General features: G+C 38.5%; 2 protein-coding genes and 1 long non-coding RNA gene across 3 annotated transcripts in view; all 3 read left to right on the top strand.

Annotated features, from left to right (window-relative positions):
* LOC103517193 (PRKR-interacting protein 1 homolog) overlaps nt 1–7,111 on the top strand; it is an 8,840-nt gene extending 1,729 nt beyond the window's left edge. Inside the window, exon 3 of the mRNA XM_008482216.3 lies at nt 7,066–7,111. Within this exon, the coding sequence (XP_008480438.1) occupies nt 7,066–7,077 (12 nt within the window). The 3' untranslated portion in view covers nt 7,078–7,111. The remainder of the gene's footprint in view (nt 1–7,065) is intronic.
* On the top strand, nt 5,157–5,746 carry LOC113470723. Its single transcript, XR_003393680.1, has 2 exons — nt 5,157–5,294; nt 5,658–5,746. It is a non-coding gene; the product is annotated as an uncharacterized LOC113470723 (long non-coding RNA).
* Nucleotides 7,112–7,597: 486 nt separating the features above from the next.
* Nucleotides 7,598–8,433, top strand: LOC113470722 (alanine--glyoxylate aminotransferase 2-like). Its single transcript, XM_026829381.1, has 2 exons — nt 7,598–7,768; nt 8,284–8,433. Exons 1-2 carry the CDS (start codon nt 7,701–7,703, stop codon nt 8,411–8,413), a joined length of 198 nt encoding a protein of 65 aa, XP_026685182.1. The 5' UTR covers nt 7,598–7,700; the 3' UTR covers nt 8,414–8,433.
* The last annotated feature ends 1,516 nt before the right edge of the window (nt 8,434–9,949 follow it).

Genomic DNA, 9,949 nt, shown 5'->3' with positions numbered 1-9,949 from the left:
TTTACATTTCAAATTGGTTTTGAAAAAGCATTTTGCATTTTACATTTTAAATGCTTTTTTTGGGACGATTCCAAGTCGGAAGATGAAAATAGTGATAAAGATGAAGACAACAAGGAGGGAAATGAAGAAGTAAGTGAAAGGAAAACAGAAAGTGAGCAGGATGAGAATAGTGTTCAAGAAGATTAGTCAAGTAAGTGTTGATACCCTAATTTGTGGGTCTACAATCTTATGTTTAAGTATTAGTCAACCTCTAAGAATACTTAGAGACTGTTAGGGTGTAGTCTCCAAACATTCTCAGATGTTAACAAACACTCTAACATGAGATTGTAGATCCCAGTTTAAGAGCTTGCTCATACTATTCGGAATTGTAGAAAACCTGGTACAGCAAAGAGGAAAAAAAGAAATGTTCACACTTTGCTACTGTGATGTGTCTGTGGCAGCTTTTCTACAATTTTCAATTGATATGAAGAAACTCATATTGAGAGTACGTTTCTTTCGCTAAAAAAAAGGTACTATTTCTACACCAATAAGGAAAATAGACTGTTAGTAAATATTTTCTGCTCACCTTTCGAGTGGAAATCAGTTTTCATAATTAAATAATAATAAGAAGAAATAAATAAAATAGAACTTATAAGTGAAGGGGAGAACCAATTTATTATTGGCATCCATTTGGACCAGAATGGAAAGTAATTATTATTATTAAGTAATTATGCAGGAATGACTTTATCAAGTAAGAATCCCTACCTCATGATGCAATTTAATTACTATACTCTTCAAGAATGTGTTGTAATGTCAATGTTATCAGTCATAATGTTATCAATGCCAGGATTCTAGGCTGGAGAAGAATATTATGGTTTGTGGAGCTGGCTCCAAATTACTATTTTCATTCCCATCAAATACCTAGCTGGAGTTTTTTTATGTGTAGGTAAATATTTATCAAACAGGAATTTGAACATAATTTTGAATTTCTGTCAGTGGGTGAGTCCATAATATTTTTGATAATCTTAGGCCGGCCATTCACTATCAGGTAGACCTGACACTTACGCCTGAACAGGTGCACCTGTAAGGTCTACCTGATAGTGTATGGCAGCAATAATGAGTCTCTCAGGCGACCTGTCAGGCATACCTGACAGTTTATGACCGGCCCTACGTAAAGGAATATTTAGCTGGGAAAGTAGCGCGCTTGCCTTATAAGCACTGGGTCCTGAGTCGTGAGTTCGGTTCCCGCCCCAGGCGAACATTATCCTTTACAGAACGAACCTTGTTCTCAGAACGGCTGGCTTTCTCCTATCCTGGCTTATCTTCGTTTTCGGGACAATAAGACATTTCCTCTTTAACATCTTGAGGGAAGCTTCGATCATAAACATCTTAAAGGAAGCTTAGATCAAGAGTTAAACTTCAACTTATTATCCTACGTGGTACAAGTATAAATGTGTCGTACGTGACCACAGTCAGGTAGGTGTACCTATTGAGAGTTCTGTAATTCTGTTTTATTTACCTGATTAGGTATAGCTTGAGCCCGTGAATTAATCCAACGTGATAAGGCCCGGCATTAGGCCGGCCACTCACAAACCGCGGTCTCACAGACCCAAGTCTGTCCGTCTTACCGTGTGTGGCGGAAAAACAGGGTTTATACGCGACCTGGAAAAACTGGAAAAGTCATGGAATCTGAAAATCGGCCAAAAAGTCATGGAATATCGTGAAATTCTAAAGAAAACCTGGAAAATTCATGGAATTTGCCACTCGGTCAAAAATTAAAAGTATTGAAATTAAATATGAAGTACCTATTTCCGAAAAACGGCCTGCGGCGCTTTCCCCCTCATATATTCCTTGACGCTCTGCATATTGCATATTTTATTTAAATGAAGGGGTAATTTTTACTAATCTTAAGTACCTCCGCCCCCTAATTTTCTGGAAAACTCATGGAAATTTTCTGGAAAAGTCATGGAATTTCATTCCGGGAAAAGCGTATAAACCCTGAAAAAGCTTGAGACCTACGTCTGTGAGACGGTCTCACAGACCTGGGGTTGTGAGACCGCTGTCTGTCAGATGATCTGTGAGCGTGTGTGGCGGAAAAAGCTCCAGACCTACGTTTGTGACCGACCTGGGGCTCGAGTTTTTTCCCCGTCACACACCTTAAGACGGTCTGACAGACCTGGGTATGGTAGGCCGCGGTCTGTCAGATGGTCTGAGAGTGATCAGCCGGCGTTAGTATAAATTACTCATAGCTAAACTGATTGAACATTAAAATGATGCCTAATAGGTTACACCTTATTTGAAACAATACATATTTAAGTAGGTATGTATATCTAGATGAAAAATTTCAATAAAATTTCTCCCTTCCCCTCCAGTAGAGACCCTAGGATACATGCAGCGTTTCCTCTCTGGATGGTCAGACCAATCTTTTGAGCAAGAAAATGCTTCGGGATTCTCCCGTGATATCAAACAACTAACACCTAATATTAGCATGAATTCTCGATCTTGGATGGAATTCGAACTAGCGTCCTCTTGATTATCTAACCTATTGGTTACTTGGCTACTGCGTCAGTAATGTTGGTAGCAAGTGCATTAGTGCAATATATGCGTGTACCACATAATAATTATAACTCTAACCTTGGACTGTCCAATCGTGCTTGTATACCTAGGTACATATTTATGTACAGATTGCGTTGGTCAGGTTTTCTTTTTTTTTTTTTTTTTTTTTTTTTTTTTTTTTTTTTTTTTTTTTTTTTTTTTTTTTTTAATGCGTATAGGTACATGTACTTATAGAGTGTGTTATAGGTATGTATCTAATACATTATACCTACCTGATATCCACAATACATTATACGCGTATTAGGAGCCTAGAATTGTATAGTTAGCACGTTCCTACCGAATGGGATAATCTTGTAGGTACAATGATCAGCTATGCCTGTAGCCCGCGTAGGCAGTAGGCCCGGCATTAGGCCGGCCATTCACAAACCGCGGTCTCACAGACCCAAGTCTGTCCGTCTTACCGTGTGTGGCGGAAAAACAGGGTTTATACGCGACCTGGAAAAACTGGAAAAGTCATGGAATCTGAAAATCGGCCAAAAAGTCATGGAATATCGTGAAATTCTAAAGAAAACCTGGAAAATTCATGGAATTTGCCACTCGGTCAAAAATTAAAAGTATTGAAATTAAATATGAAGTACCTATTTCCGAAATCTCGATCATGGATGGAATTCGAACTAGCGTCCTCTTGATTATCAAACCTATTGGTTACTTTGCTAATGCGTCAGTAATGTTGGTAGCAAGTGCATTAGTGCAATAAGTGCGTGTACCACATAATAATTATAACTCTAACTCTAACCTTGGACTGTCCAATTGTGCTTGTATACCTAGGTACATATGTACAGATTGCGTTGGTCAGGTTTTTTTTGTTTTTTGTTTTTTTTTTTTTTAATGCGTAGGTACCTGTACTTACAGAGTGTATTATAGGTATGTATCTAATACATTATACCTACCTGATATCCACAATACATTATACGCGTATTAGGAGCCTAGAATTTATTGTAGTTAGCACGTTCCTACCGAATGGGATAATCTTGTAGGTACAATGATCAGCTATGCCTGTAGCCCGTGTAGGTTAGGAGCCTAGAATTTATTGTAGTTAGCACGTTCCTACCGAATGGGATAATCTTGTAGGTACAATGATCAGCTATGCCTGTAGCCCGCGTAGGCAGTAGGTACCTAAAATTCCAAAGAAAATTATAGAGATAATCGCCTTTTATGCTTTTATTGATGGAATTTCTTAAATAACTATGGGTGACAGCAGAGTAAAGAAGTTAGAATAGCCTTAGGTGTTACCTGTCTCTACAAAATCTCTAATCTAGTATTTTAGTACCTACTTATGCTATTGATGGAATTTCTTAAATAACTATGGGTGACAGCAGAGTAAAGAAGTTAGAATAGCCTTAGGTGTTACCTGTCTCTACAAAATCTATAATCTAGTATTTTAGTACCTACTCATGCTATTAATATTAAATCGTCCTTAGGTAGTTTAGGGATTACGGGATTAAATCGGGTTTTTAGGGGAATAAAATTGTTGATAATTCTACTAGGCTGTGTTGATAGGATGATACATAGGTAAACTAACCTACTATTATGACTAGCTTTTAAAACGTAGGTAGGTACCTATCTAAAAGTATTTATCTACCTAAGTACTTGTATTGTAATCCTACGTAGGTCGGTAAAGTGTACACCCGCATGGGCTACATCTACTCAGATTTTAAAGAAACCTCAATGGGTAGGTATACTGTGAGTAATAATAATAGTAATAGGTAGTAATAAAAAAATCAATGTCCTTGATAAATAAATTGGAAGATTATTTCTTAACACCGAACTGTGTAGTGTATAGGTAGGATTAAATCGGGTTTTTAGGGGAATAAAATTGTTGATAATTCTACTAGGCTGTGTTGATAGGATGATACATAGGTAAACTAACCTACCTACTATTATGACTAGCTATTAAAACGTAGGTACCTATCTAAAAGTATTTACCTACCTAAGTACTTGTGTTGTAATCCTACGTAGGTCGGTACAGTGTACTGTACACCCGCATGGGCTGCATCTACTCAGATTTTAAAGAAACCTCAATGGGTAGGTACTGTGAGTAATAATAATAGTAATAGGTAGTAATAAAAAAAATCAATGTCCTTGATAAATTAATTGGAAGATTATTTCTTAATACCGAACTAAAGTGTATAGGTACCTAGGTATAGCCATCAGACTACCCCTCTAATTTGCTTTTAGTGTGAATATTGTGTCCTAAAAACATACTTAGGTACGAGTATTCTGCATGTAAGTAAACTGGTAAAGGCATACGACTGTGTGGAAAGTTTTTGCACTCATGTGTAAAAGTCTAACAACCCTTTCGTAGGTAGGTACATTATACTCTTAGCCGCCGTACACCTATTCTTTGAAAGGATATTTCTCTCCGCCTCCTTATATCCTTTTCTCTTCCTATATCATATTCTGCATGTAAGTAAACTGGTAAAGGCATACGACTGTGTGGAAAGTTTTTGCACTCATGTGTAAAAGTCTAACAACCCTTTCGTATAGGTAGGTACATTATACTCTTAGCCGTCGTACACCTATTCTTTGAAAGGATATTTCTCTCCGCCTCCTTATATCCTTTTCTCTTCCTATATCCGTGTGCCTTCTTCGCGGAAAGTCTGCAGTCGTGCGGAGGCCAAATCATTCCCCCGGCCAACTATCTGCGAGAGGTGTACAAGCATGTGCGAGCGGCCGGGGGAGTGTGCGTGGCTGATGAGGTATTCTTATTTGTGTGTGTGTGTTTTTTTTTAAAAAAAAGGTTTATTTATTATTCACACGCTAAGCAGCAAGGCCATGTGTGAAAAAGAGGCTTGATAGAGGCAACTGTAACTGCTAAGATCTTATCGTCCTGAAACCGAAGAGATGGAAGACAGGATAGGAAAAATGAACATTATCCGTTCAGGATAAAATCCACATATGCCTTATGAGCTCTAGGTCTCGTGCTGCATTCCCATCCGTGGCAAACCTTATCCTTAAGAGATGATGTTCGTTTCTTTCGATCTCGGAAAGGCTGTGAACTAGTTAGGCTTGTTTCGACTGCGATAGACTGCGGATGTAAAGGGAATTTCGTTTGATTTTAGGTACAAGTTGGATTTGGCAGAGTGGGAACACACTGGTGGGCATTCCAGCTTCAAGGGGACGATATCATTCCCGATATTGTAACAGTGGGTGAGTTTGGGGAGGTAATAGTAATAGTGCTTATTTAGACCTACTCCGCGGATAGGACTGAAAAGTCTGTGTATAGGTACCTAGGTATAGCCATCAGACTACCCCTCTAATTTGCTTTTAGTGTGAATATTATGTCCTAAAAACATACTTAGGTACGTGTATTCTGCATGTAAGTAAACTGGTAAAGGCATACGACTGTGTGGAAAGTTTTTGCACTCATGTGTAAAAGTCTAACAACCCTTTCGTAGGTAGGTACATTATACTCTTAGCCGTCGTACACCTATTCTTTGAAAGGATATTTCTCTCCGCCTCCTTATATCCTTATTTTCTCTCCCTATATCCTTTGAAAGGGCATTTCCCTCCGTATATCCTTTGAAAGGGCATTTCTGTTTTGTGTAGATAGGATGCAAGTGTCATGTCCCATGCCCTCCTAAACAGAACACTATCCTACTTTCTACTTGACCTATTTTCTCGCCGTTTCAAACACACTTGTGCCCCGAAGTTTGTCTAGACGAGAGGATGTGGAATTTTTTTTTCTTTTGTGAGGATAGTTGGGTATAAATTTTACGTAAGTTAAATATGTATCTTGAGATCACATTATTTTGATTGTGTAAAAAAAATAATACAGATACCTGAGTAGGTATCTAAAAATACAACAACAAAAACACACCTAAAAATAATTAAAAAAAATACCTAGATTAAAATAAACCTAAAAAAAAACAGTCTGGAACTAATTAAAAAAAAAATACCTTGATTAAAAATAAACCTAAAAAAAAAAAAAACAGTCTGGAACCTAGTGATAGACTGATAAGAACTAGTTTGATATTAAATTTAATGACCCCATTTCTCTTGTGACATTTGACCTACCAGTTGTTATAACACGTTGAGTTATAGTAGTGACGGCTGACCTTACAGAAGGTCTTGGGTCCGGTGTTCGATTCCCAGAGTTGTTTACTTTTTTTTCTTTTTTTTTTACTGCTCTTTATTTTATTTTTTATTAAATATTATTATAACCTATTATGTATTATTATTTTTAGGTGAGTGTTTCTTCTGTTTTTCGTAGCTTTACCTTAACTTCCCTTAGGGATTTTTGTATATTTCGTAGCAAAGAAAGAACTGCTAGATATGACTCGTGTAGTCTGTTTCGTAGCATGCCCATCCCGTAGAATGTCCCTCATCTAATGTACCATTGTACCTGCTTCACGTCTCTCTTCTAGTTCACAGTTGACTCCTGTAGTCTGTTTTGTAGCATGCCCATCCCGTAGTATGTGTATGTCCCTCATCTGATGTACCTGTCTCTCTTTCTCTTCTTGTTCACAGTTGGTCTGTTAACATCAAAACGACATTAGCAATGGAGAGCTCATCGATTCCCAGAGTTGTTCACTTTTTGTTACTGCTCTTTATTTTATTTTTTATTAAATATTATTATTACCTATTATGTATTATTATTTTTAGGTGAGTGTTTCTTCTCGTTTTTCGTAGCTTTGCCTTAACTTCCCTTAGGGATTTTTGTATATTTTCTGTGATATCGTGGAAAACGCTTGTATTGGGTCTTCCAACTTGGTAGCCATGTCGCTGGGAGAAATTCAGCAGCTGTCGAAAAAAGAAACTATTCGTCTGCGAAAGCGACACGTGGGGTAAGACATATGTTTTTTGGAACACTGCCATTTTAGACCCCAAAAAATTTCGTCCCAGTCGGAAATCGAACTATGTACCTACCTAGTGTTTTTATTGATGGGCGTAGCAAAGAAAGAACTGCTAGATATGACTCGTGTAGTCTGTTTCGTAGCATGCCCATCCCGTAGAATGTCCCTCATCTAATGTACCTGTCTCTCTCTCTTCTTGTTCACAGTTTGTCTGTTAACATCAAAACGACATTAGCAATGGAGAATTCGTCGTAATATTTCTGTGATAACGTGGAAAACGCTTGTATTGGGTCTTCCAACTTGGTAGCCATGTCGCTGGGAGAAATTCAGCAGCTGTCGAAAAAAGAAACTATTCGTCTGCGAAAGCGACACGTGGGGTAAGCTGTATGCTTTTTGGAAAACTGCCATTTTTTAAAGAGGTTCGAGAGAGGGAACTTCGATTTCGTGACGATAAGACGATAAAAAATCGGTACTAAGTACTTAGTTCAGTACTATTTTTTCTCAAGAGGTTTGATAGAGGGAACTGTAACAATGGAGGTCTTATCGTTCCGAAATCGAAGAGAGAAATACAGGATAAGAGAAAGCCAGCCGTTTCGAGAACGAGCCCGTCCTGTTTAGGATAAAATCCGACCTGTGCGGGCATCAATCTCGCTGCCTAGCGCTTACAAGGCAGACACGCTACCCTCCAAGCTAATTAGTTTGGCTGAAAATTAGAGATCAAAATCATGTTGTTTTACTTTTATGCTCCCCAAGAAGGACTGAAAAGTCTCCTTATTCCGGCATCGGCAGTCCAAACAAGATTCGTATATTTTTTTAACATTCTCTTTTTTCATGTAAAGATTTAAGTAGGTTCATTAATAATATTGATGGAAATGATATGTCGATGTTTCAGAGAGTCTTGCAAGTTGTTTTTCCGGTCAGATCCATTGAAAATTATCAGAGCCGAGGGTCAGTACATGTATGATGAGGAAGGGAAGAAGTATTTGGACTGTATCAACAATGTAGCACACGGTAAGTCTTGAGGCAATACCTACATACCCCCAAGAAAAGAATAATTAAAAAAATCACTCTGAAATTTTGTTTTGTCAAGTATGATTAATTAATAATCACGTTCAGTGCAAGCCTATCTACTCTCCCATTCAATTTTCCCCAATATATGTTAGCTCAGACTGGCAGTCTCCAGTGAACAAGAAAACGAAATACATCTGCCCTACAACATCCATCATCCCCGGGGCTCTAATAAACCTGCGAGACTCACCAACATCAAGTAAAGAGCCTAATCCTCGTCTCTATTTTTCAATCCCCAATTTTGCAGAGAAGAGTACGAACCTTCCCACATCCTCTTTATTTAAGGTGGTAGGATTCTTCTAAAAGAGTTCTTCCACCCAACCCCTGAATCTGTTTCCAATCCTGAGTCTCGTGAGCACCACCTCCTCCATCCTGTTGCTCCTTTGACTGGATGGCCACTCCACGATGATGGGCTTGATCTTTTTAACTTGTTTATCAGGATATTGTCCCAAGATCTTTGCCATTGAGTTCTGCAAAGTTTGGCAATCCAGGGTTTAAAATCATGGGGCGTGCATAGCTTCAAAGGAGTACTGAGGTTCCTTATTGCCTCATTAACTATATCTTCTTCTCGATCACGGGGGACAATAGATAGTGGGTCTTTAGCTGCCTGGTCTACGGCCTCATTACCGCGAATGCCGCAATGGGACGGACACCACATTAGTTTAACATATTTCCCGACGGTTTTCAGGTCACACCATGCAGAATAGATTTGAGAGATGATAGGGCAGGAAAAGTAAGGATTGGCTATGGCAGATAGGGAACCCATAGAGTCACTGACTAGTAGGAATCTCATGGCAGGGGGATTTTTGGTGGACCTGAGACAGAGAAGGATAGCTATTAGTTCAGCTGAAAAAATGGAGTTTATGGGATTTAACGTATTGGCTGACAGAATGCCATCAATACTAAAGGCACAGCTGGTAGACGTGGCGGACTTGGATCCGTCAGTATAACACAACACAGAAGTAGAATAGTTAGAACTAATAGCTTGGAGGAATTTTTGTTGGTAGACCAAGGGAGGAGTGTCCGCTTTTTTATAAGAACTCAGCTGAATTGTGTAAATTGTCTGACAGATTATTTAATTTCAGCCTCTTCCAGGGGTTTTTTTTTTTTTTGCCTGTTATAGGTGCTGTACTGGTTTAATTCAGCCCAGGGAAATTTGTGCTTTAGCTCAACTCATTGGTGTTAAGGTCTCAGGCCCCAGAGTTAGCTGGCTTTCTATGGTTAAATCACAGATGGTGTGTGATGCAAATGAAAATTTTGTATTTTCTTTGTGGTGCAGTTGATAATAGCTTCACAATTTTGAGAGCATCAACCCTTAAATACATGGCAGTATGTGCTTTATACCCAAAGTAATGTTGTATAACTGTTCCGGGTATGTTTGCCTCTAAAATGGAGAGACAGGTTTTTAGTGGGTGGAAATTCCACACTATTCAACCTGAATGTCTTTAAAAGATTTTTCCCAGTCTCTCTCACTCTCTCAAAAAAAAGTA

Source organism: Diaphorina citri, unplaced genomic scaffold (genome assembly GCF_000475195.1).
Source record: "Diaphorina citri unplaced genomic scaffold, Diaci psyllid genome assembly version 1.1 scaffold1776, whole genome shotgun sequence".
Taxonomy (NCBI): Eukaryota; Metazoa; Arthropoda; class Insecta; order Hemiptera; family Psyllidae; genus Diaphorina; species Diaphorina citri.
The sequence above is the reverse complement of the archived record's forward strand: the minus strand, read 5'-3'. Positions and strand labels throughout refer to the sequence as shown.

Coding starts and splice junctions, on each gene's coding strand:
- LOC113470722 (XM_026829381.1), top strand. CDS start 7,701: ATGTCGCTGGGAGAAATTCAGCAGCTGTCGAAAAAAGAAACTATTCGT. Junction 7,769..8,283: donor CTGCGAAAGCGACACGTGGG/GTAAGCTGTATG, acceptor TCGATGTTTCAG/AGAGTCTTGCAAGTTGTTTT.